We start from the raw sequence: 26,995 nt of genomic DNA on the forward strand, positions 1-26,995 counted from the left end.
TAGAAACTCTTACTATCTGTTTTTATATTTCACGCTAGTTTACTCTTATAATCTATCTTCCCTCTCTTTATGAATTTTTTTAGTCATTCTTTGTTGGCTTTTAAAAGTTTCCCAATCCTCTGGCCTCCCACTAGTATGGCCACATTGTATGCCCTTGTATTAAATTTGATACCATCCCTTATTTCCTTCGTTAGCCACGGATAGTTATCCCTTACAGTCTTTCCTTCTCATTGGGATATATTTTTGTTGCGATAATGAGCAGGCAGCACAAAGTTGACGTGCTGGCTGCATTAAACTGACCAGGCATAGAGTCATCGCGTATCGCAATCCCCATGCCCGTTTTTGGGGGCTATCGCAATTTAAACCCGTAAAAGTTTCTGATAGAATTGTCTGCTGTCTGCCTGCGGTAACCACAAAGTCCCACTAGGTGGAGGCTGAGGATGGTTTGGGAGTGACAGGCAGCAGTGAATGGAGCAAATGTGCTCTGTGCAAATAGCAAATTGCACGTGGAAGCCAGGGGCGTTTCCAGTGAGTATTCAATAACTGCTGAGGTTAGAGGTAATGAGGCGGGGACAGAATTGCCAACACATAGGGGAAAAACTTAGAAAGTGTTTTCAGGAAGTGAGCTTGGAAACCTGGCTGTCGGCCATCGGAGCTTCTCTTGTTAGACAGAAGGCAGAGAAAAGGATTGCGATAAATTCAAAAGGTATGTATACAACTTCCTGGGTTTTCAATTCAGGCAAAACAATTGGGGTCAAATCAACTGTGAACAAATCCGTGCAGAGTATTGTAGAGCTATTGTAGATTTGTAGAGCTCAATAAGAGGCCAAATATTAGTTTTAGTGGTTTCTGCAGTCGGGCGTGTGTTTGTTGCCTTTCTCAACATCAGAAAAAAAACTACACAACAGGAAACCATTGGCCTTCCTTTTCTTTCTGACTTTCTTTTAAGGTTATACAATTGCGATTTGTTGTGTTTTATGTAAGATGTAATGTTTGTAATGAGACAAATGTTCTCAAAGATTTGCATGTAAGAACATAAGAATAGGAGCAGGAGGAGGCGATACGGCCCCTTGAGCCTGCTCCGCCATTCAATAAGATCATGGCTGATCTCATCATGGACTCAGCTCCACTTCCCCGACCGCTCCCCTTAACCCCTTATCGTTTAAGAAACTGTCTATTTCTGTCTTAAATTTATTCAATGTCCCAGCTTCCACAGCTCTCTGAGAGAAGAAATTTCTCCTCATCTCATTTATAAATGAGGGGCCCCTTATTCTAAGATTATGCCCTCTAGTTCTAGTCTCCCCTATCAGTGGAAACATGCTCTTTACATCCACCTTGTCAAGCCCCCTCATAATCTTATACTTTTCGATAAGATCACCTCGCATTCTTCTAAATTCTAATGAGTAGAGGCCCAACCTACTCAACCTTTCCTCATAAGTCAACCCCCTCATCTCCGGAATCAATCTAGTGAACCTTCTCTGAACTGCCTCCAAAGCAAGCATATCCTTTCGTAAATATAGAAACCAAAACTGCACGCAGTATTCCAGGCGTGGCCTCACCAATACCCTGTATAGCTGTAGCAAGACTTCCCTGCTTTTATACTCCATCCCCTTTGCAATAAAGGCCAAGATACCATTGGCCTTCCTGATCACTTGCTGTACCTGCATACTATCCTTTTGTGTTTCATGCACAATACCCCCAGGTTCCGCTGTACTGCAGCACTTTGCAATCTTTCTCCATTTAAATAATAACTTGCTCTTTGATTTTTTTCTGCCAAAGTGCATGACCTCACACTTCCCAACATTATACTCCATCTGCCAAATTTTTGCCCACTCATTTAGCCTGTCTATGTCCTTTTGCAGCTTTTTTATGTCCTCCTCACACATTGCTTTTCCTCCCATCTTTGTATTGTATTTTTTGATAAAGGCCAACATACCATTTGCTTTATTAATTGCTTGCTGTACCTGCATGTTAACTTTCAATGATTCGTGTATAATCACCCAGGTCCCTCTGAACACCAACATTTCCCAATCTCTCACAATTTTAAAAAATACTCTGCTTTTCTATTTTTCCTACCAAAGTGGATAATTTTCACATTTCTCCACAGTATATTCCATTTGCCATGTTCTTGCCCACTCACTTAGCCTCTTTGCATCCTCCTCTCAACTTACACATACCTTTGTATGTGATATGTGATATGTGAAGAGAACAAGATTAGTGAAGACAAACGTAGGTCCCTTGCAGTCAGAATCAGTTGAATTTATAATGGGGAACAAAGAATTGGCAGACTAATTGAACAAATACTTTGGTTCTGTCTTCACTAAGGAAGACAAAAATAACCTTCAGGGGTCCGAGGGTCTAGCGAGAAGAAGGAACTGAAGGAAATCCTTATTAGTCAGGAAATTGTGTTTGGGAAATTGATGGGATTGAAGGCCGATAAATCCCCAGGGCCTCATAGTCTGCATCCCAGTGGCCCTAGAAATAGTGGATGCATTGGTGATCATTTTCCAGCAGTCTATCGACTCTGGATCAATTGCTATGGACCAGAGGGTAGCTAATGTAACACCACTTTTTTAAAAAGGGAGGAGAGAGAAAACTGGGAATTATAGACTGGTTAGCCTGACATCAGTAGTGGTGAAAATGTTGGAATCAATTATTAACGATGAAATAGCAGCGCATTTGGAAAGCAGTGACAGGATCGGTCCAAGTCAGCATGGATTTATGAAAGGGAAATCATGCTTGACAAATCTTCTGGAATTTTTTGAGGATGGACAAGGGAGAACCAATGGATGTGGTGTATTTGGACTTTCAAAAGGCTTTTGACAAGGTCCCACACAAGAGATTGGTGTGCAAAATTAAAGCACATGGTATTAGGGGTAATGTATTGATGTGGATAGAGAACTCGTTGTCAGACAGGAAGCAGAGAGTCGGGATAAACGGGTCCTTTTCAGAATGGCAGGCAGTGACTAGTGGGGTGCAGCAGGGCTCAGTGCTGGGACCCCAGCTATTTACAATATACATCAATGACTTAGATGAAGGAATTGAGTGTAATATCTCCAAGTTTGCAGATGACACTAAGCTGGGTGGCAGTGTGAGCTGTGAGGAGGATGCTAAGAGGCTGCAGGGTCACTTGAACAGGTTAGATGAGTGGGCAAACACATGGCAGATGCAGTATAATGTGGATAAATGTGAGGTTATCCACTTTGGTGGCACAAAAGGAAGGCAGAATATTATCTGAATAGTGACAGATTAGAAAAAGTGGAGGTGCAATGAGACCTGGGTGTCATGGTATATCAGTCATTGAAAGTTGGCAAGCAGATGCAGCAGGCGGTGAAGAAGACAAATGGCATGTTGGCCTTCATAGCTAGAGGATTTGAGTATAGCAGCAGGGACATCTTACTGCAGTTATACAGGGCCTTGGTGAGGCCACACCTGGAATATTGTGTTCAGTTATGGTCTCCTAATCTGAGGAAAGATGTTCTTGCTATTGAGGGCGTGCAGCGAAGGTTCACCAGACTGATTCCCGGAATGGCAGGACTGACATATGAGGAGAGACTGGATCAACTGGACCTGTATTCACTGGAGTTTGAAGAGTAAGAGGGGTCCCATAGAAACATACAAAATTCTGACGGGATTGGACAGGTTAGAGGCAGGAAGAATGTTCCCGATGCTGGGAAAGTCTAAAAATAGGGATCATATTCTAAGGATTAAGGGGTAAGCCATTTAGGACTGAGATAAGGAGAAACTTCTTCACTCACAGAGTTGTTAACCTGTGGAATTCTCTACCGCAGAGAGTTGTTGATGCCAGTTCGTTAGATATATTCAAGAGGGAGTTAGATATGGCCCTTACGGCTAAAGAGATCATGGGGCATGGAGAGAAAGCAGGAAAGGGGTACTGAGGGTGAATGATCAGCCATGATCTTATTGAATGGTGGTGCAGGCTCGAAGGGCCAAATGACATACTCCTACACCTATTTCCTATGTTTATATGATTCTATGTATCATCAGCAAACTTGGACATATTACATTTGGTCCCCTCATCCAAATCATTGATATAGATTGTGAATAGCTGAGGCCCAAGCACTGATCCTTGCGGTACCTCACTAGTTACAGTCTGCCAACCTGAAAATGACCCGTTTATACCTACCCTATGTTTTCTGACCGCTAACCAATCCTCAATCCATGCTGGTATATTACCCCCAAGCCCATGAGCCCTCATTATGTTTAATAACCTCTTGTGTGGCACCTTATTTAATGCCTTCTGAAACTCCAAATACACCACATCCACTCATTCCCCCTTATCTATTCTGCTAGTTACATTCTCAAAAAATAGATTTGTCAAACATGATTTCTCTTTCATAAATCTGTGTTGACTCTGCCCAATTATATTATTGTTTTCTAAGTGCGCTGCTACCATGTCCTTAATAATACATTCCTGCATTTTCCCTGCTAACTGGTCTGTAGTTCCCTGATTTCTCTCTCCCTCCTTTCTTAAATAGCGGGGTTACATTAACTACTTTCCCGTTCTAGAATCTATGGCGTTTTGGAAAGTGACAACCAATGCATCCACTATTTATATAGCCACCTCTTTCAAAACCCTAGGTTGTAAGCCATCAGGTCCAGGGTATATATCGGCTTTCAGTCCCAAAGGACCCGAAATTGATGCACTTACCGCCCACTGCCGCCGACATTCCCCCTCAGGTTCCACCCAGTGCCAGCCTCGATCTGGTCTGCAGCGGGCGGGAGGGGAGAAGCGCCGAGAACCGCCCGCTGATGTCAGCGAGCGGCCGAGTGGCGTAAGTGGACTCCCATCCGCCGAGATGTCAGATTGGTGCGGGTGGGAGTCGGCACCAGAACAGGGGCGGACTGAGGAGGCTGGTCTGTCCCCAACGGTAGGTATAAAGAGCTGAAACAAAACGTGAGTAAACATTTTTTTACTATTTTCTTTACAGGGACTTACCTGGATGCAGTCCCCTGAAGGTGTTCCGATGGGTTTTTTTAATGCTTTTTCTTTTCAGGTCTTCGACCCTCCGTGGGCTCGACTCCATCCTTGGCGGCACTTGGGTGGCAAGTGCCTTACCGCCGAGATTGGGGGCTCCCGCCGGCTGCCGCCCAGATTGGCAGCGTAAGTCCCTCTTTTGCCTCCCGCAGACCTTCGAGGGACCTTGTTGATGAAAATTCCGCCCAAAATACCGTCAGTTACCTTGGCGGCCATTGGTGGTCCTTTGGGCGGGCGGGGACCTTCACCAAATTCGGGCCGATAATTTCTCCAGAACAGGGTACTATTTTTTTACTAATACTAATTTCTTTCAGTTCCTCATTCTCGCTAGACCTTTGGTTCTCCACTATTTCCGGCAAGTTTTTTGCGTCTTCCGTGAAGACAGACACAAAGTATTTGTTTAATTTCTCTACCATTTCCTTATTTCCAATTATAACTTTTCCTATCTCAGCCTGTAAAGGATCCACATTTACTTTCACTAATCTTTTACTTTTAGCTGACCTATACAGGCAGAGCGTCTGAAATCCGGAAACCTTGGGACCGAGGCTGTTCTGGATTTCCGGATTTCGGAATGTCTTTCTGTCGGGGGTCGGTGGAGCGGGGGAGTCGGCGGAGCGGGGGGTCAGTAGCGGGGGGGTCAGTGGAGCAGGGGGGTTGGTGGAGCGGGGGGTCAGTAGCGGGGGGGTCAGTGGAGCAGGGGGGTTGGTGGAGCGGGGGGTCAGTAGCGGGGGGGTCAGTGGAGCAGGGGAGTCGGCGGAGCGGGGGGTCAGTAGCGGGGGGGTCAGTGGAGCAGGGGGGTTGGTGGAGCGGGGGGTCAGTAGCGGGGGGGTCAGTGGAGCAGGGGGCTTGGTGGAGCGGGGGGTCGGTAGCGGGGGGGTCAGTGGAGCAGGGGAGTCGGTGGAGCGGGGGGTCAGTAGCGGGGGGGTCAGTGGAGCAGGGGGGTCGGCGGAGCGGGGGGTCAGTAGCGGGGGGGTCAGTGGAGCAGGGGAGTCGGTGGAGCGGGGGGTCAGTAGCGGGGGGGTCAGTGGAGCAGGGGGGTTGGTGGAGCGGGGGGTCAGTAGCGGGGGGTCAGTGGAGCAGGGGGGTTGGTGGAGCGGGGGGTCAGTAGCGGGGGGGTCAGTGGAGCAGGGGGGTTGGTGGAGCGGGGGGGTCGGTCGGTGGAACAGGGGGGTGCGTGGACCGGGGGTGGGCAGCCGGGGGGGGGGTCGGTAGATTGGGGGGATCAGCAGCGGGGGGTCGGCAGTGGAGGGTCGGTGGCCAGGAAAAACCTGCATTGAAGACCTGCAAAAAAGGTAAGTTAAAGTTTTATTTTTTTCATTCTTTTTCAGCGATTTAGTCGGGAAGAGTTTTGTGAATGTTGTGTGAATTTTTATTTTTTGTTTTTTGGAATTTATGGGCGGTGTTTTTCCCCCTCGTAGCAATAATCGGTTTTAAAAAATGTCCGGATTTCGGAACATTTTCCGGATTCCGGACGATCCCGCCACCGATCGGCCCGATGTCCAGATTCCGGAACATTCCGAACTTTGGAATTCTGGATTTCGGACGCTCAACATGTAGTAGCTTTTACAGTCTGTTTTTATGTCTCTTGCTAGTTTACTCTCATATTCTATTTTCCCTTTCTTTATCAATTTCTTGGTCCTCCTTTGCTGAATTCTAAAATCCTCCCAATCCTCAGGCTTACTACTGTTTCTGACAATATTATAAGCCACTTCCTTTAATCTAATACTATTTTTAACTTCTCTTGTTAATTCCTGTGGGGTTTGTGCCTTAAAGGAATGTATATTTGTTGTAAATTATCTACTAATTCTTTAAATGCTATCCATTGCTTGTCTACCATCATACCTTTTAATCTAGTTTCCCAATCTACCTTAGCCAACTCGCCCCTCATACCTACGTAGTTTTCTTTGTTTAGATTTTTAAGACTCTAGTTTTGGATTTAACTAAATCACTTTCAAACTCAATATAAAATTCTATCATATTATGGTCACTCTTCCCTAAAGGCCCCTTTACTACAAGCTTATTAATTAACCGCTTCTCATTGAACAATACTAGATCTAAAATAGCCTGTTCACTAGTTGGTTCCTCAACATACTGATTTAGAAAATTACCTTGTATACATTCCATGAATTCATTCTCTACACTATTACTGCAAATTTGGTTTGCCCAGTCTATATGTAGATCAAAGTCCCCCATAATTACTCTATTACCCTTATTACATGCGTTTCTAATTTCCTGATTTATGCTCTGCTCTACATTACCACTACTGTTTGGGGGCCTATAAACAACTCCCACCAATGTTTTCTGCTCCTTACTGTTTCTTAGCTCCACCCAAACTGATTCTATGTCTTGATTTTTAGAGCTAAGATCCTTTCTCTCTACTGTCTTTATCCCATCCTTTATTATCAGGGCATCTGGAACTCCCTGTTCGGCTGCAGAGAACAGTATCTATCCCCTTGACTATACTGTTGCGTACCATTACCACATTGCTTTTTACTCACCCCTATTTAAATGGCCTCCTGTACCACGGTGCCCTTGTCAGTTTGCCCATCCTTCCTGTAGTCCTTTTCCTCATCCATACAGGCAGCAAGTACCTCATACCTGTTGGACAAGGTCAAGGGCTGAGGCTCCTCCATCACTGCATCCTGGGTCCCCATACCTTCCTGACTCGCAGTCACACCCTCCTGTCCCTGCTAATTACTACTTAACCTAAGGGGTGTGACAGCTTCGTGGAACAAAGTGTCCAGGTAACTCTCCCCCTCCCTGATGCTCCGCAATGTCTGCACCTCGAATTCTAGCTCAACAACTCTTGAGCCGAAGTTCCTCGAGCTGCAGACACTTACTGCAGATGTGGTTGTTTGGGATCGCGATGCTCTCCACCAACTCCCATATGCTGCAGTTACAGCACCCCACCTGCCCAGACATGTCTAACCTTCTTTATTTATTTGATAAGTTACTTCATTATTTTATCAATTATTTTAGTTTTATTACTTAATTGGTTTATCTAGTTTAGTTATTCATTTAATAAAGTAAAGTTGTAGCAATTTACAGTTTCTTAGCTAGCTTAGAGACTAAAAAAACTGTAGTGCTCACCAACCAATCACCTACCTGCAGTCCTGTGACATCACTCCTTGCTTTTGCTGTTCATTTGGAATTCGAATGTACTCCCACTCCTCCTCTTGTCACCGCTCAGGCCTTCCCTCCCGCTGTATCTGTACCACCGCTCTGCCCGAGGCCTTCCCTCCCGCTGTATCTGTACCACCGCTTTGCCCGAGGCCTTCCCTCCCACTGTATCTGTGCCACCGCTCTGCCCGAGGCCTTCCCTCCCGCTGTATCTGTACCACCGCTCTGCCCGAGGCCTTCCCTCCCACTGTATCTGTGCCACCGCTCTGCCCGAGGCCTTCCCTCCCACTGTATCTGTACCACCGCTCTGCCCGAGGCCTTCCCTCCCACTGTATCTGTGCCACCGCTCTGCCCGAGGCCTTCCCTCCCACTGTATCTGTACCACCGCTCTGCCTGGGGCCTTCCCTCCGCTGTATCTGTACCACCGCTCTGCCCGAGGCCTTCCCTCCCGCTGTATCTGTACCACCGCTCTGCCCGAGGCCTTCCCTCCCACTGTATCTGTACCACCGCTCTGCCCGAGGCCTTCCCTCCCACTGTATCTGTACCACCGCTCTGCCCGAGGCCTTCCCTCCCACTGTATCTGTGCCACCGCTCTGCCCGAGGCCTTCCCTCCCACTGTATCTGTACCACCGCTCTGCCTGGGGCCTTCCCTCCGCTGTATCTGTACCACCGCTCTGCCCGAGGCCTTCCCTCCGCTGTATCTGTACCGCCGCTCAGGGCCACTCTGCCCGAGGCCTTCTCTCCCGCTGGTTTTGTAAATAAATAGTTAAAAACAAATATATATCTATATATATATAGATATATATAAATATATAGTGTATCTGTGAGCATAAAGTGATATATATAGACATCATTTTATAATTCATTCTTGGGATGTGGACGCGCTGGCAAGACCAGATGTTGTTGATATCTCAAATATACCCATCCTGGTATTGTCAATACCTCAAATATACCCAACCGTACATTGTCAACATCTCAAATATACCCAACCGTACATTGTCAACATCTCAAATATACCCAACCTTACATTGTCAATACCTCAAATTTACTCAACTTTACATTGTCAACATCTCAAATATACCCAACCGTACATTGTCAACGTCTCAAATATACCCAACCGTACATTGTCAACATCTCAAATATACCCAACCGTACATTGTCAACGTCTCAAGTATACCCAACCGTACATTGTCAACGTCTCAAATATACCCAACCGTACATTGTCAACATCTCAAATATACCCAACCTTACATTGTCAATACCTCAAATTTACTCAACCTTACATTGTCAATACCTCAAATAAAACAACATTTATATATCACTGTTATCATAGAAAAATGCAATTAACGCCATTTCTCCATGGTTTCTGTGGAGCTTCTTCCAGTTACAGCAGATGATTGGGCCACACCTGCGGAGTTAATGGTGTAAGTCTCGATGTAACATTGTGTGTATGTGTCCATCTCATCTAGGTGTGATTGGGGTTGGGAAGAACTGTGTGTTCCTACCTTTGTATCCATTACTGTTCTGCTTGCTCCCTTTTCCTCAGATGGACTACATTCCCAAAATCATCAGCCTGGTTACAACCATTCACTCTCACCTGCAGAAGGTGAAGAAGAACAAGAAGCAGTGTCAGCGCCTGGGAAGTCGGATCGAGATGCTGATGGTATCAGTGAAAATGGTGCAGAACACAAATTTCCTGGATAAGATCAACAAGGTCCTGAAAGAGCTGGAAATTACGTTGCAAAACGCAGAGGCACTGGTGAGGAGCTTCACCAGCCGGGGAAGCTTCACAAAGGTCATAAAAGCTGCGGTATTCTGTGAAAAATTCGAACACATCAACGACCGCCTGAATGACGCGGCGCAGCAACTAATGCTGGCCCTGCAGGTCAGCCTGACGCAAATACAGAGTACCTTTCAGGAAAAGACCCGGAAAATGGAGGACAAGAAGGATCGAGAGCAGGATAAGAAGTCTGACAAGGAAGACGTGAAAGCAGTGGAGGAAGGTAATGACGAACGTGAGGGGCAGTAATGAGACCAGGTCACTGCCCTTAAATTATAGCCCCTACAGACTCGATTTATCCCCAAGTAACAGTCCTGCAGAATACCTTTCAGGGCCCTGTACACAGAGGTACATGCACCAATAAGCCAAGGAAGCGCCGGGTAGACAATGTCAAGAGTGCCCTGTCAGAGAAAGGGGTGCAGGTGACTGAGACGGCCGTGCTGGTTCACAACCGACAACAGTGCAGTGAGTTCATTCGGCCCCATGGTCCTTGTGGGGCTGATGGATTGGAGTTTAGCCGCAGCTAATAATCCCACAGATTACATAAGAAATAGGAGCAGGAGTAGGCCATTCGATTTCTCGAGCCTGCTCCGTCATTCAATAAGATCATGACTGATCTGATCATGGACTCAGCTCCACTTCCCTGCCTGTTGCCCATAACCCTGTATTCCCTTAGAGCTCAAAAATCTGTCTATCTCCACCTTAAACATATTCAATGGCCCAGCCTCCACAGCACTCTGGGGCAGAGAATTCCAAAGATTTACAACCCTCTGAGAGAAGAAATTCCTCCTCATCTCAGTTTTAAATGGGCGATCCCTTATTCTGAGACTATGTCCCCTATTTTTAGTTTGCCCCATGTGCCAATATCCTCTCTGCATCCATCTTGTCGAACCCCTCATTATCTTATAAGTTTCAATAAGATCACCTCTCATTCTTCTGAACTCCAATGAGTGTAGGCCCAACCTACACAATCTATTCTCATAAGTCAACCCCCTCATCTCCGGAATCAACCTAGTGAACCTTCTCTCAACAGCCTCCAATGCAAGTATATCCTTCCTGAAATACGGAGACCAAAACTGTACCCAGTACTCCAGGTGTGGCCTCACCAATACCCTGTACAGTTGTAGCAGGACGTCTCTGCTTTTATACTCTATCCCCCTTGCAATAAAGGCCAACATTCCATTTGCCTTCCTGATTATTTACTGTACCTGCATACTCACTTTGTGTTTCATGCACAAGGACCTCCAAGTCTCTCTATACTGCAGCACTTTGCAATTTTTCTCCATTTAAATTATAATTTGCTTCTCTATTATTTCTGCCAAAGTGGATAACCTCACATTTTCACACATTATACTCCATCTGCCAAATTTTTGCCCACTCACTTAGTCTGTCTATATCCCTTTGCATATTTTTTGTGTCCTCCTCACAACTTGCTTTCCCACCCATCTTTGTATCATCAGCAAACTTGGCCACATTACACTCAGTCCCTTCATCCAAGTCTTTAATATAGATTGTAAATAGTTGAGGACCCAGCACAGATCCCTGCGGCACCCCACTAGTCACTGTTTGCCAATCGGAAAATGACCCATGTATCCCGACTCTCTGTTCTCTGTTAGTTAGCCAATCCTCTATCCATGCTAATATATTACCCCCAACCCCATGAACTGTTATCTTGTGCAGTAACCTTTTATGTGGCACCTTATCGAATGCCTTCTGGTAATCCAACTGCACCTCATCCACTGGTTCCCCCTTATCCACCCTGCTCGTTACATCCTCAAAGAACTCCAACAAATTTGTCAAACGTGATTTCCCTTTCTTAAAACCATGCTGACTCTGCTTAATTGAATTATGTTTTTACAAATGTCCCACTACTGCTTCGTTAATAATGGACTCCAGCATTTTCCCAACGACAGATGTTAGGCAAACTGGTCTATAGTTTCCTGCTTTTTGTCTGCCTCCTTTTTTAAATAGGGGCGGCGTTACATTTTCAGTTTTCCAATTTGCTGGGACTGCCCCAAATTCCAGGGAATTTTAGTAGATTGCAACCAATGCATCCACTATCTCTGCTGCCACTTCTTTTAAGACCCTAGGATGTAAGCCATCAGGTCCAGGGGACTTGTCTGCCTTTAATCCCATTATTTTACCTAGTACTACTTCATTAGTGATGGTGATAGTATTATGTTCCTCCCTCCCTGTAGCCCCTTGATTATCCACTATTGGGATGTTTTTACTGTCTTCTGTCATGAAGACCGATACAAAATATTTGTTCAACGTCTCTGCCATTTCCCTGTTCTGCATTATTAATTCCCCAGTCTCATCCTCCAGGGGACCAACATTTACTTTAGCCACTCTTTTCCTTTTTATGTACCTGTAGAAACTTTTACTATCTGTTTTTATATTTTGTTCTAGTTTACTTTCATAATCTATCTTCCCTCTTAAACCCCACCTGAGGTCATGCTCTCCCTAAGGCCATTGCCTTGAAAATTGGTCTTATTCAAAGGCATGAATGGGGACTTCAGCAGCGGACGAGCGATGTTACGGAGGTAGAAATAGGCGGTCTTAGTTATGCTATGGATATGGGGTTGAAAGCTCGTATCAGGGTGAAATATTACACCAAGGTTGTAAACAGTCTGATTCGGCCTCAGACAGATGTTGGGGAGAGGAATGGAGTCAATGGCTAGGGAGCGTAGTTTGTAGTGGGGACCGAAAACAATGGTTTCAGTCTTCCCAATATTCAATTGGAGAAAATTGGTGAAAAATGGTAGAAGGCAGGGAGGCTTCATTCAAGGGTATGATGTCATCACCCCTCAAATAAGTTTCTGTCAGGGCCATGACATCGATGCCATCATCTACTATAAGCTCATGGATGACAAGGGCCTTGTTCGCAAGCAAACGGACATCCGGAGGGAGATGCGAAGAGGGTCGGTGAGGCTGCCCCACTGCCTGCATCCACAGAGTCAGCGCTGGGGGGAGATGAGTTGGACGGGTAGGAGATTGGCAAGATTAGCCCCCAGTGGGCACGCTGGGTAGGAAGGTCGGCGAGAGAGTAGGATGTTCAATTGGGATTGGTGCTCGTAAGGAAGCAGCAACGAGTGCCTCGATGGGCCCTTTATAGGTTGCCAAGAGAGTTACGGAGGGAAGCTGTAGGCTGATCTAGGAGGGATCGAGTTCTGTATGCAATCATGTTCCATACGTGCAAACTAGGAACACACCAACACCCACCCCAACACACACAAACACATACCCATGCCTCCACCTACACACGTTCACATGTACACACAGATACACCCACACTTACGCACACTCCCCCATAAACCCATGCAGCTATCTGCAACACACCTACCCACAAATACACACACACATTCCAACACACACACAGATAATTATTTTTTTTTACACTCCTTACTTTGGTACAATCACTACAAATATTAAACAAAATTAAACCACATCTTGGTATCTGCCTATCTTGGTGTAGTCTATCAGCTGATCCTTCCCAATTTATTAATACTTCCATCAGTATAGGAAAAAATGGGGATTCACTGCCTAAATAGGTAACTACTGTTTAGGGCATATGATGTATATGTGGCTCTGACCCCTTCGTCCTCCTCCTCCTCCACCAACTTGCCTCCCAATGCTTACTTCCAATTCAACACGTCTGCTCATCTGACCCTGACCCCCTCCCTGTTCCCACAGGACACGGCCCATATAATCCTTGGCACCATTTATCACCACAAAGCCTACACGTGCAGTCTGTTATACGCTGTGAAAGCTGGAATCTTGTCGAGAGGTTTCGGATGTGCGGAGGTGACTACACAACCAGGACAGTGATTTAATTCTCCAGTAACCGTCCCATTCTTTCTGCTCTCTCCAACTTCTTTCCAGATTCAGCTAAAGAGAAAGCCTCCCATCCGCCGGTGGATATGATCCGAATGATCAACATGAGCGAGTTGAAGAAGGACAGTAAACCCTTCTTGGAAGCCGACACCTACAAATATTACAAGGGAGTGTTCTTGAAACAGTCCGTTGCCATTAAGCGCTTCACCAGTGACTCCGCCAACCTAAGGTAAGTATGGATTGTCATCAACATAGGCGTCCCTCGAACGAGGATGACTTGCTTCCACACCAAAAGGGATGAGTTCACAGATGTTTCAATGAAGGACCCGATGTTCCAGTCCTGAACTCCAGGAGTGGAAGATGCCTGTGCATGGGTTTTTTAATATGTGGCGTCCGTTGCACATCATCCACCACATGGGCTCGACAGCTAGTTCTTTATCCAGTGGCAAGGGTTAACCAGGACAACTGGAGACCTGCTCTGCTGCATGGACCTAGTGCGCCAACATATCGCAGTGTGGGTTGGCCAGTGCTGCCCCTGGGCCCTTGGCTCTTCTGGGCCCCATAACTTCATTTGCCGCACCTCCGCACCAAACATTCGTCGCACCTCCACCACGATTACTCGCCAAATCTCAGCCATGATCTCTCATCGCTCCTCTGCGATGATTTCAAGGTGGGCGACTGGATGACATCATCAAAATTCAGGTTGCCATTTGGAGCGTGGGCAGGAACATTGACGGGGCCTAGGTACCGCAGAGGAGGAAGAAGGTCGGGGCAGATGAGCGGCGAGAGATCGTGGCAGAGGTGCGGCGAATGATTGAGGCGGAGGAGCGGTGAAAAATTGTGGCTGAGATGTGGCGAGAGATCGTGACGGAGGTGTGGGGAATGTTTGAGCATGGGTGCTACAGTCAGCCAATGGGTAGCAACTGTGAGCAGTGAAAGTAACCAATTACTAGCGAGTTTGGGTTGTACAGTCATCCAATGGGCAGCGAGTGTACGTACCATCAGTCAATTGGCAGTGAGTTTAGATGGGATAGTCAGCCAATGAGCATGTGGATATTGATCCCCATTAGGTTACATGTTTTGCTGCAGAATGTTTAATCGGAGAAATTCTTATGAGACTCAGCCAAGTGCTGAAGGCATGAGGTAATGGCCAGCGGAAACCCTTCACTTGATGCAAAATATAATGAACAACTAAACAATCAAATAGACAGAAAACGCTGGAAATACTCAGCAGGTCAGGCAGCATCTGTGGAGCGAGAAAAACTTAATGTTTCAGGTCAATGTTCCTTCGTCAGAATGTTCTGATGGAGGGTCATTGGGCTGAAGCGTTAACTCTGTTTCTCTCTCCACAGGTTCTGCCTGACCTGCTGAGTATTTCCAGCATTTTCTGTTTTCATTTCAGATTTCCAGCATCCACAATATTTTGCTTTTGTAATCAGCCAGGTTTATGTTACAGAATAGAGCATTGTTGGATCTCAGCGTCTGTATGGGGTGCTACTGGACACTACATTTTCATTGTAGGAATGTTGTACATACATGAATATAAAGTATTGCTTTCAAGGCAGGAGAGGTATGAAAATGGTTTAAGAAGAACGTAGAACTGAGGAATAAGATGAGCTGGATCTTCCTCATGCCCTCTTTTAAAAATTTCTCTCTCTCTCTCTGTCTCACTGAGAGGACACTGGGACCTCCCGGTCAGCAGCCCCTGTGGACAGGTTGGTTGGGTAAGTTACTGTGCAGAGGATGTTGTAGTGGTGCCAGAGGACTGGAGGATTCCAAATGTACACCCCTGTACACAAAAGAGGAGAGGGATAAACCTGGTAACTACAGGCCAGTCAGCCTAATGTCAGTGGTGGGATAACTACTTGATAACTACAGGAGCTAATAAACCGCAAGCTCATTTCTGAACTTAAAGCAACAATCCAAATTGGGATCAGCAAAGCAACTCTACAGACAGCTGAATGCCGAGGTTCAACAAAAAACCCGGGACCTAAAGAATAGATGGTGGGTGGAGAAAGCACAGGAGATTCAGCAGCTGGCCAACAGCCATGACGTGTGAGGATTCTTCATCGCAGTCAAGTCTACCTACGGCCCAAGCACCCAAGGTCCCACCCCACTGCTGGCCAAGAATGGGGAGACACTCATTAAGGACACCGAGGCAGTCAGGGCCCACTGGAAGGTGCACTTTGAAGATCTCCTCAATCGAGATTCTGCCTTTGACTCGAGTGCTCTCGACTCCATCCCGCAGTATGCTACACGCCACCATCTCAGCAAAATCCCAGCTCTGCACAGGCCATCTGTCAGCTCAAGAACAACAAGGCATTAAATGCAGATGGAATCCCCGCCGAGGCACTAAAGTATGGCGGAGAGGCACTGTTGGCTTGAATGCATGACCTCATCTCTCTTATCTGGAAGGAGGAGAGCATGCCGGGAGATGTCAGAGATGCAGTAATCATGGCCATCTTCAAAAAGGGGGGCAAGTCCGACTGCGGCAACTAACGAGGAATCTCCCTGCTGTCAGTCACTGGGAAAGTCATAGCTAGAATCCTCCTCAACCGTCTTCTCCCTGTGGCTGAAGAGCACCTGCAAGAGTCATAATGCGTACCCACTAAGGTATACAACGGACATGATCTTCACCGCGCGACAACTACAAAAGAAATGCAGGGAACAGCACCAACCCTTATACCTGGCCTTTTTTGACCTCAAATAGGCCTTTGACACTGTCAACCTTGAGGGACTATGGAGCGTCCTCCTCCGTTTCGGCTGCCCTCAAAAGTTTGTCGCCATCCTCCACCTGCTCCATGATGACATGCAGGCCGTGATCCTGGTCAATGGATCCACCACAGATCCAATCCACGTCCGGACCGGGGTCAAGCAGGGCTGCGTCATCGCACCAACGCTCTTCTCGATCTTCCTCGCTGCAATGCTCCATTTCACTCTCAACAAGCTCCCCGCTGGAGTGGAACTAAACTATAGAACCAATAGGAACCTGTTCAACCTTCGTCACCTCCAGGCTAGATCCAAGGTCGTCCCATCCTCTGTCGTCGAACTACAGTACGCGGATGATGCTTGCGTCTGCGCACATTTAGAGGCCGAACTCCAAACCATCGCCAACATCTTCACCGAGGCGTATGAAAGCATGGGCCTTACACTAAATATCCGTAAGACAAAGGCCCTCCGCCAACCTGACCCCGCCACACAGCACTGCCCCCCGGTCATCAAACATGGACCATTTTCCATACCTCGGGAGCCATATAGGGCAGTCATCGACAACGAGGTCCAACAGCGCCTTCAATGTGTCAGTGCAGCCTTCGGTCGCCTGAGGAAAAGAGTGTTTGAAGACCAGGACCTCAAATCTGGCACCAAGTTTATGGTCTACAGGGCAGAAGTGATACCTGCCCTCCTATATGGCTCAGAGATGTGGACCATATACAGTAGATACCTCAAAGCGCTGGAGAAATACCACCAATGATGTCTCCGCAAGATCCTGCAAATCCACTGAGAGGATAGACGTGCCAACACCAACCATGGTGTTCTCGATCAGGCCAACACCCCCAGCATCGAAGCATTGACCACACTCGATCAACTCCGTTGGGCGGGCCACATTGTCCACATGCACCCAACACAAGACTCCCAAAGCAAGCGCTCTAGTCGGAACTCCTACACAGCAAGCGAGCCCCAGGTGGGTAGAGGTAACGTTTCAAGGACACCCTCAAAGCCTCCCTGATAAAGTGCAACATCCCCACCAACACCTGGGAATCCCTGGCCCAAGACCGCCCTAAGTGGAGGAAGAGCATTGAGGAGGGCACTGAGCACCTCGAGTCTCGTCGCCAAGAGCATGCAGAAATCAAGCGCAGGCAGCAGAAGGAGCGTGCGGCAAACCAGACTCCCCACCCACCCTTTCCTTCAACCACTGTTTGTCCCACCTTTGACAGAGACTGTGGTTCCTGTATTGGACTGTACAGTCACCTGAGAACTCACTTTTAGAGTGGAAACAAGTCTTCCTCAATTTTGAGAGACTGCCTATGATCATGACTTGAGGCCAGTGTCAAGGACAAAATGAGTTCTCATTTGGAGATGCATAGGTTAATAAGGGACAGGCGGCACGGGTTTGTTAAAGGAAAATCATGTCTGACGAACCTGATGTAATTCTTTGATGAAGTAACAGAGAGAGTTGATGAAGGTAATGCAGTAGATGTATGCATGGACTTACAAAAGGCATTTGATAAAGTTTCACATAACAGGCTTACTCATAAAATAGAAGCACATGGTATTAAAGAGACAGTGGTAACTTGGGTACGAAGAGGGATAGGAGACAGAGAGTAGTGGTGAAGGGATGTTTTTCTGACTGGCGAGAAGTCTGCGATGGAGTACCCCAGGGATCAGTATTAGGACCATTGCTTTTCTTGTTATATATAAGTGATCTGGACTTCGGTATAGGGAGTGCAATTTCAAAGCTTGCGGATGATACAAAACTTGCCATCACTGTAAATTGTGAGCAGGACAGTAGCAGGCTTCAGGAGCACATCGACAGACTGGTGAAATGGACAGACTCATGGCAGATGCAATTTAAAATGAATAAGTGTTGCACTTTGGGAAGAACAATATGGAGAGGCAGTAAAATCTAAATGTTACTATATTGAGGGGGGCACAAGAACAGAGGGACCTTGCGCTGCATATTCACAAATCTTTGAATGTGGCAGGGTACGTTGATAAGGCAATTAAGAAAAAGGAAGTCATGCTAAACTTTTGCAAATCTCTGCTTCGATCTCAGATCTGGGCACCACACTTTAGGACGGATGTCAAGCAATGTTCGCTGCAGATTTTTTGGCCCTGCGCAGCTCCTTTAAGGGACTGCGTGGGCCATTCAATACACTGTGCAGGTGCAGTTTTTACATTGAAAAGCCGGCTGTGCCGGTTCCCTGGAGCGCTGCATGGGCTCACAGCTTACAGGGAACATTGATGTCAAGGCCCTGGGGAGGGGGCATGAAAGGTTAACCAGGATGATATCAGGGATGAAGGATTTCAGTTATGTGGAGAGCCTGGAGATCCTGGGACTGTTCTCCCGAGAGCAGAGAAGGTTAAGGGGAGACCTAATAAAGGTTTTGTGAGGTTTTGATCCTATTTGGATTGGGGTACAGATATGTATATGGCAGACTGTTTGTGACGTAAAAGCGATTCCGATATAAACTATTTCCTCTGGCAAGTTGATTGGTAACCAACGGTCATAGCTTTAAAATAATTGGCAAAGGAACCAGAGGGGAAATGGGGAGACATTTCTTCACACAGAGGATTGCTAAGATCTGGAACGCACTGCCTGAAAGGTGGTGGAATCAGATTCCATAGCAACTCTTAAGAGGCAATTGGACATGTTCTTGAAAGGACTAATGTGCAGAGTTATGGGGAAAAATCTGGGATGCGAGACTAAATTGGATAGCTCTTTCAAACAGCAGGCACAGGAACTCCGGGCTGAATGGCCTCCCTCTGTGCTGTAAGATTGTATGATTCTTTGACCCTCGATGCCCTTCTGTGGCCGACCACTCTGTGGCACACATTACCAGCAACTTATCCTCTGAACCTTCTCACTACCCTCTCTTCACCATTGAATAACTGTGCTTTTTCCACCCCAGCAAGGTTCAGAACATTTTCCTGAGAGAAGCTGAAACCATGAATCAGTTCAGGTCGAACAACATTGTTCATATTTATGGAATCTGTATGAATAGGGAAGGTGAGTGCAGCCAGGTACAAGTGCGAGTGTGTGAATTTACAACGTGACTGCAGAGTGCTTGTGCGTTTATAGTAATAACAGTACTGTTCCATCTGCTGTTAAATTACTGGCTAGGTCTGTCTGCCAACCCCTCCCCCTGTCCCACTGCCCTCCCTGGGGTTTCAGTCTCAGAACTCCCAGGATGAAGTGAGTTCCATTTTCCGTTCCCTAGGCTCAGGGTTCCATTGCTGATTCCATGGCTGTTGGATAACTGCTGAGTGATGCTGTGGCTAAAAGGGCAGGTTGCATAGACTCGGTTTGTGTTCCCGCATGTACAGAAGATTAAAGGGTGAACTAATTGAGGTGTTTTAAGATGATTAAAGGATTTGATCTGGTACTTAGAGAGAAACAACTCCCTCTGATGGGGGCCGGGGGTGGGGGGCCGGGGCGGGGGGGGAGTCCTGAATAACAGGGCATAACCTTAAAATTAGAGCTAGAACATTCAGGGCGATGTCAGGAAGCACTTCCTCACACAAAGGGTAATGGAAATCTGGAACTCTCTCCCCCCTAATAAGCTGTTGAAGCTGGGGGTCAATTGAAAATTTCAAACTTGAGATTGATAGATATTATGTTCCTAACACAGATGAGGCTGCACACAGGGAGGTTAAAGTAACAGTGACCTCAGTCTTTATTAAGGCACTCCAGAGTGAGGAACAGTCCTTAGGGGCCGGCTTATAAACAGTGCTCCCAAGGGATGCTGGGATCCCTTGGGACTTCAGGGCATAGAAACATAGAAACATAGAAAATAGGTGCAGGAGTAGGCCATTCGGCCCTTCTAGCCTGCACCGCCATTCAATGAGTTCATGGCTGAACATGCAACTTCAGTACTCCATTCCTGCTTTCTTGCCATACCCCTTGATCCCCCTAGTAGTAAGGACTATATCTAACTACTTTTTGAATATATTTAGTGAATTGGCCTCAACAACTTTCTGCGGTAGAGAATTCCACAGGTTCACCTCTCTTTGGGTGAAGTTTCTCCTCATCTCGGTCCTAAATGGCTTACCCCTTATCCTTAGACTGTGACCCCTGGTTCTGGACTTCCCCAACATTGGGAACATTCTTCCTGCATCTAACCTGTCTAGACCCGTCAGAATCTTAAACGTTTCTATGAGATCCCTTCTCATTCTTCTGAACCCCAGTGAATACAAGCCCAGTTGATCCAGTCTTTCTTGATATGTCAGTCCCGCCATCCCGGGAATCAGTCTGGTGAACCTTCCCTCAGTAGCAAGAATGTCCTTCCTCAAGTTAGGAGAGTAAAACTGTACACAATACTCCAGGTGTGGCCTCACCAAGGCCCTGTACAACTGTAGCAACACCTCCCTGCCCCTGTACTCAAATCCCCTCGCTAGGAAGGCCAACATGCCATTTGCTTTCTTAACCGCCTGCTGTACCTGCATGCCAACTTTCAATGACTGATGTACCATGACACCCAGGTCTCTTTGCACCTCCCCTTTTCCTAATCTGTCACCATTCAGATAATAGACTGTCTCTCTGTTTTTACCACCAAAGTGGATAACCTCACATTTATCCACATTATACTTCATCTGCCATGCATTTGCCCACTCACCTAACCTATCCAAGTCACTCTGCAGCCTCATAGCATCCCCCTCGCAGCTCACACTGCCACCCAACTTAGTGTCATCCGCAAATTTGGAGATACTACATTTAATCCCCTCGTCTAAATCATTAATGTACAGTGTAAACAGCTGGGGCCCCAGCACAGAACCTTGCGGTACCCCACTAGTCACCGCCTGCCATTCTGAAAAGTCCCCATTTACTCCTACTCTTTGCTTCCTGTCTGACAACCAGTTCTCAATCCATGTCAGCACACTACCCCCAATCCCATGTGCTTTAACTTTGCACATTAATCTCTTGTGTGGGACCTTGTCGAAAGCCTTCTGAAAGTCCAAATATACCACATCAACTGGTTCTCCCTTGTCCACTTTGCTGGAAACATCCTCAAAAAATTCCAGAAGATTTGTCAAGCATGATTTCCCTTTCACAAATCCATGCTGACTTGGACCTATCATGTCACCTCTTTCCAAATGCACTGCTATGACATCCTTAATAATTGATTCCATCATTTTACCCACGACAGATGTCAGGCTGACCGGTCTGTAATTCCCTGTTTTCTCTCTCCCTCATTTTTTAAAAAGTGGGGTTACATTGGCTACCCTCCACTCCATAGGAACTGATCCAGAGTCAATGGAATGTTGGAAAATGACTGTCAATGCATCCGCTATTTCCAAGGCCACCTCCTTAAGTACTCTGGGATGCAGTCCATCAGGCCCTGGGGATTTATCGGCCTTCAATACCATCAATTTCCCCAACACAATTTCCCGACTAATAAGGATTTCCCTCAGTTCCTCCTCCTTACTAGAACCTCCGACCCCTTTTATATCCGGAAGGTTGTTTGTGTCCTCCTTAGTGAATATCGAACCAAAGTACTTGTTCAATTGGTCCATCATTTCTTTGTTCCCCGTTATGACTTCCCCTGATTCTGACTGCAGGGGACCTACGTTTGTCTTTACTAACCTTTTTCTCTTTACATATCTATAGAAACTTTTGCAATCCGTCTTAATGTTCCCTGCAAGCTTCTTCTCGTACTCCATTTTCCCTGCCCTAATCAAACCCTTTGTCCTTCTCTGCTGAGTTCTAAATTTCTCCCAGTCCCCGGGTTCGCTGCTATTTCTGGCCAATTTGTATGCCACTTCCTTGGCTTTAATACTATCCCTGATTTCCCTTGATAGCCACTATTGAGCCACCTTCCCTTTTTTATTTTTACGCCAGACAGGAATGTACAATTGTTGTAGTTCATCCATGCGGTCTCTAAATGTCTGCCATTGCCATCCACAGTCAACCCCTTAAGTATCATTCGCCAATCTATCCCAGCCAATTCACGCCTCATACCTTCAAAGTTAGCCTTCTTTAAGTTCTGGACCATGGTCTCTGAATTAACTGTTTCATTCTCCATCCTAATGCAGAATTCCACCATATTATGGTCACTCTTCCCCAAGGGCCTCGCACAACGAGATTGCTAATTAATCCTCTCTCATTACACAACACCTAGTCTAAGATGGCCTCCCCCCTAGTTGGTTCCTCGACATATTGGTCTAAAAAACCATCCCTTATGCACTCCAGGAATTCCTCCTCCACCATATTGCTTCCAGTTTGGTTAGCCCAATCTATGTGCATATTAAAGTCACCCATTATAACTGCTGCACCTTTATTGCATGCACTCCTAATTTCCTGTTTGATGCCCTCCCCAACATCACTACTACTGTTTGGAGGTCTGTACACAACTCCCACTAATGTTTTTTGCCCTTTGGTGTTCTGCAGCTCTACCCATATAGATTCCACATCATCCAAGCTAATGTCCTTCCTAACTTTTGCTTTAATCTCCTCCTTAACCAGCAATGCTACCCCACCTCCTTTTCCTTTTATTCTATCCTTCCTGAAAGTTGAATACCCCTGGATGTTGAGTTCCCAGCCCTGATCATCCTGGAGCCACGTCTCTGTAATCCCAATCACATCATATTTGTTAACATCTATTTGCACAGTTAATTCATCCACCTTATTGCGGATGCTCCTTGCATTAAGACACAAAGCCTTCAGGCTTGTTTTTTTAACACCCTTTGTCCTTTTAGAATTTTGCTGTACAATGGCCCTTTTTGTTCTTTGCCTTGGGTTTCTCTGCCCTCCACTTTTCCTCATCTCCTTTCTGTCTTTTGCTTTTGCCTCCTTTTTGTTTCCTTCTGTCTCCCTGCATTGGTTCCATCCCCCTGCCATATTAGTTTCACTCCTCCCCAACAGCACTAGCAAACACTCCCCTGAGGACATTGGTTCCGATTCTGCCCAGGTGCAGACCGTCCGGTTTCTACTGGTCCCACCTCCCCCAGAACCGGTTTCAATGCCCCAGGAATTTGAATCCCTCCCTGCTGCACCACTGCTCAAGCCACTGGTGGCAGAACATGGGAGTGCATGCTTTACAGATATACAACATCACTCCCCCCAAAAGTCAAAATGAAAACTATTTACAAGGTGAGGCAGTCAGGAGCCTTTCTTTCCCTGGTGGACCGCCTCAGTACAAATGTCTGTTCTGGTGTGTTGGCTGTGCCCTCGCTGGGCTGGCGTGTTGTTGGCCCTGCAGGGCTGCTGGGTGAGCCTGGCCTTGCTGGACTGTTGGGCATGATTTCCTGGACCAGGGTGGTGTCGTTGATCCTTTGGGTATGTGTTGTGGGGTCAAAAAAGGTGGTGTCTGCTGTGATTTGTTCAGGGCAGTCTGTGAACCACAGCCTCGTTTGGTCCAGGTGCTTTCTGCAAATTTGTCCATTGAAGAGTTTGACTACAAACACCCTACTCCCTTCTTCAGCTATCACCGTGCCCGCGATCCACTTGGGACCATGTTCACAGTTTAGCACATGCACAGGGTCATTCAGATCAATTTCCCGTGACACAGTGGTGCGACCATCGTTAACATTTTGTTCCTGCCGCCTGCTCTCTACCTGATTATGCAGGTTGGGGTGAACCAGCGAGAGTCTGGTTTTAAGTGTCCTTTTCATGAGTAGCTCAGCCGGGGGCACCCCTGTGAGTGAGTGGGGTCTCGTACGGGAGCTGAGCAGTACTCGGGACAGGCGGGTTTGGAGTGAGCCATCTGTGACTCGTTTAAGGCTCTGTTTGATTGTTTGTACTGCCTGCTCTGCCTGCCTTGGAGACTGGTTTAAACGGGGCCGAGGTGACATGTTTGATCCCATTGCGGGTCATGAATTCTTTAAATTCGGCACTGGTGAAACTTGGCCCATTGTCACTGACCAGTATGTCAGGCAGGCTGTGGGTGGCAAACATGGCCCTCAGGCTTTCAATGGTGGCGGTGCTTCCCGACATTATTTCACATTCAATGCATTTTGAAAAAGCATCCACCACAGCCAGGAACATTTTACCGAGAAACGGGCCTGCATAGTCGACATGGATCCTCGACCATGGTCTGGAGGGCCAGGACCATAAACTTAGTGGTGCCTCTCTGAGCGCGTTGCTCAGCTGAGTACACACGCTGCATTGCTGTAGACAGGACTGTAAGTCAGCGTCGATACCGGGCCACCACACGTGGGATCTGGCTATCACTTTCACCATTACTATACCAGGGTGTGTGCTGTGGAGATCCGAGATGAATGTCTCCCTGCCCTTTTTGGGTAGCACTACGCGGTTACCCCACAACAGGCAGTCTGCCTGAATGGACAGCTCATCCTTTCGCCGCTGGAACGGCTTGATTAGCTCTTGCATTTCAACAGGGATGCTGGCCCAGCTCCCAAGCAGCACACAGTTTTTTTACTAGGGTCAGCAGAGGATCTAGCCGACTGAGAGCATCCGCACAGTTCTCGGTGCCTGGCCTGTGGCGGATGGTATAGTTATACGCTGATAGCGCGAGTGCCCACCTTTGTATGCGGGCTGAGGAATTTGTATTTATCCCCTTGTTTTCAGCGAACAGGGATATGAGGGGCTTGTGATCGGTTTCCAGCTCAAATTTGAGGCCAAACAGGTACTGATGCATTTTCTTTACCCCAAACACACACACTAATGCCTCTTTCTCAATCATGCTGTAGGCCCTCTCGGCCTTAGACAAGCTCCTAGAAGCATAGGCGACAGGTTGCAACTTCCCCGCCACGTTAGCTTGTTGTAATACACACCCGACTGTACGACGACGCATCACATGCTAGCACAAGTCTGATACATGGGTTATACAATACAAGCAGCTTGTTGGGGCATAAAATGTTTCTGGCTTGCTCAAAAGCACTTACTTGGTTTTTTTCCCCATACCCAGTTCTCACCTTTACGCAATAACACAAGTAGGGACTCTAAGGGGGTGCTTAACCCCAATAGGAAGTTACCAAAATAGTTGAGGAGTCTCAGCAGCTCCGTGACGTTCTGTGGACTGGGCGCGTTCCTGATAGCCTCTGTCTTAGCGTCTGTGGGCCGAATGTCGTCCGCCGCGATCTTTCTCCCCAAAAACTCCACTTCTGTTCCCATGAAGACGCATTTCGACCTCTTCAGCTGCAGCCCTACACGATCCAGTCGCTGGAGGACCTCCTCCAGGTTTTGTAGGTGCTCGACGGTGTCCCGACCCGTGACCAATATGTCGGCCTGAAAAACCACCGTGCGTGGTACCGACTTGAGTAGGCTCTCCATGTTTCTCTGGAAGATCGCTGCAGCCAACCGAATTCCAAACGGGCATCTGTTGTGGATGAACAGTCCCTTGTGCGTGTTGATGCAGGTGAGGCCCTTCGAAGACTCCTCCAGCTCCTGCGTCATGTAGGCTGAACTCAGGTCGAGCTTGATGAATGTCTTGCCTCCTGCCAGCGTCGCAAATAGATCGTCTGGCTTCGGTAGCGGGTATTGTTCCTGTAACGAGAATTGATTAATAGTTACTTTATAATCACTGCAAATCCCGACCGTGCCATCACTTTTGAGTACTGGAACAATCGGGCTGGCCCACTCGCTGAATTCCACTGGGGAGATGATGCCCTCACGTTGCAGCCTGTCCAGCTCGATTTCCACTCTCTCACTCATCATGTGAGTTACCGCTCGCGCCTTGTGGTGAATGGGTCGTGCCTCTGAGACCAAGTGGATCCGCACCTTCGCCTCGGAAAAGTTTCCAATGCCTGGCTCAAAAAGGGAAGGAAATTTGTTAAGAACCTGGGTACATGAGACCTCATCGACATGTGATAGCGCTCGGATGTCACCCCAGTTCCAGCGGATTTCACCCAGCCAGCTCCTTCCAAGCAATGTGGGGCCATCGCCCGAGACAATCCAGATTGGCAGTTCGTGCACCGTGCCCTCGTAGGTGACCTTGACCATGGCGCTGCCCAGGAGAGTGATTAGCTCTTTGGTGTATGTTCTTCATTTCGTCTGGATGAGGCTCAGGGCTGGTCTGAGTGCCTTGTCGGACCACAGTCTCTTAAACAACTTTTTACTCATGATGGATTGGCTAGCGCCAGTGTCCAGTTCCATGGCTACGGGTAAGCCATTCAATTTTATATTTAACATTATAGGTGGACATTTCGTCGAAAATGTGTGCACACCGTGTACTTCAGCATCTGCCTCCTCTCTCTGAGCCTCGAAATTGCTTTGATCCACCATGGACCGATCTTCCTCTGCCATGTGGTGGTTAGCAGGTTTTGCAGACCTTGCAGCTTGTCTGCAAGCTCGTTGGAGGTGCCCCATTGTTCCACAGCTTTTGCAAACATACCCTTTGAAGCGGCATGAATAGGCTGAATGGAAGCCTCCACAACGCCAACAAGGTGTGAATTGCCTTGCATTCATCCTTTGTTGGGTATTCTGAGTCATCTGGGTCACCTGAGGCCTGCTGGCAGTTGCAGACTCGTGGTTTCTGCCCTGTACATTTCTGCTCGCAAACACAGTTCCAGTTAATTTATGAACATTGCTACCACTTGTGTGCTAAGAGATTTGTTTGGTGTTATCACTGGTGGACACTGGTATC

General features: G+C 47.1%; 1 protein-coding gene across 1 annotated transcript in view; it reads left to right on the forward strand.

Annotated features, from left to right (window-relative positions):
- The first annotated feature begins 647 nt into the window (after positions 1-647).
- Positions 648-26,995, forward strand: part of LOC139278085 (mixed lineage kinase domain-like protein) — a 119,587-nt gene continuing 93,239 nt past the window's right edge. Inside the window, exons 1-4 of the mRNA XM_070896743.1 lie at positions 648-706; positions 9,666-10,122; positions 13,782-13,962; positions 19,364-19,461. Of these exons, the coding sequence (XP_070752844.1) occupies positions 9,666-10,122; positions 13,782-13,962; positions 19,364-19,461 (736 nt within the window). The 5' untranslated portion in view covers positions 648-706. The remainder of the gene's footprint in view (positions 707-9,665; positions 10,123-13,781; positions 13,963-19,363; positions 19,462-26,995) is intronic.

Source organism: Pristiophorus japonicus, chromosome 13 (genome assembly GCF_044704955.1).
Source record: "Pristiophorus japonicus isolate sPriJap1 chromosome 13, sPriJap1.hap1, whole genome shotgun sequence".
NCBI classification, from domain to species: Eukaryota; Metazoa; Chordata; class Chondrichthyes; family Pristiophoridae; genus Pristiophorus; species Pristiophorus japonicus.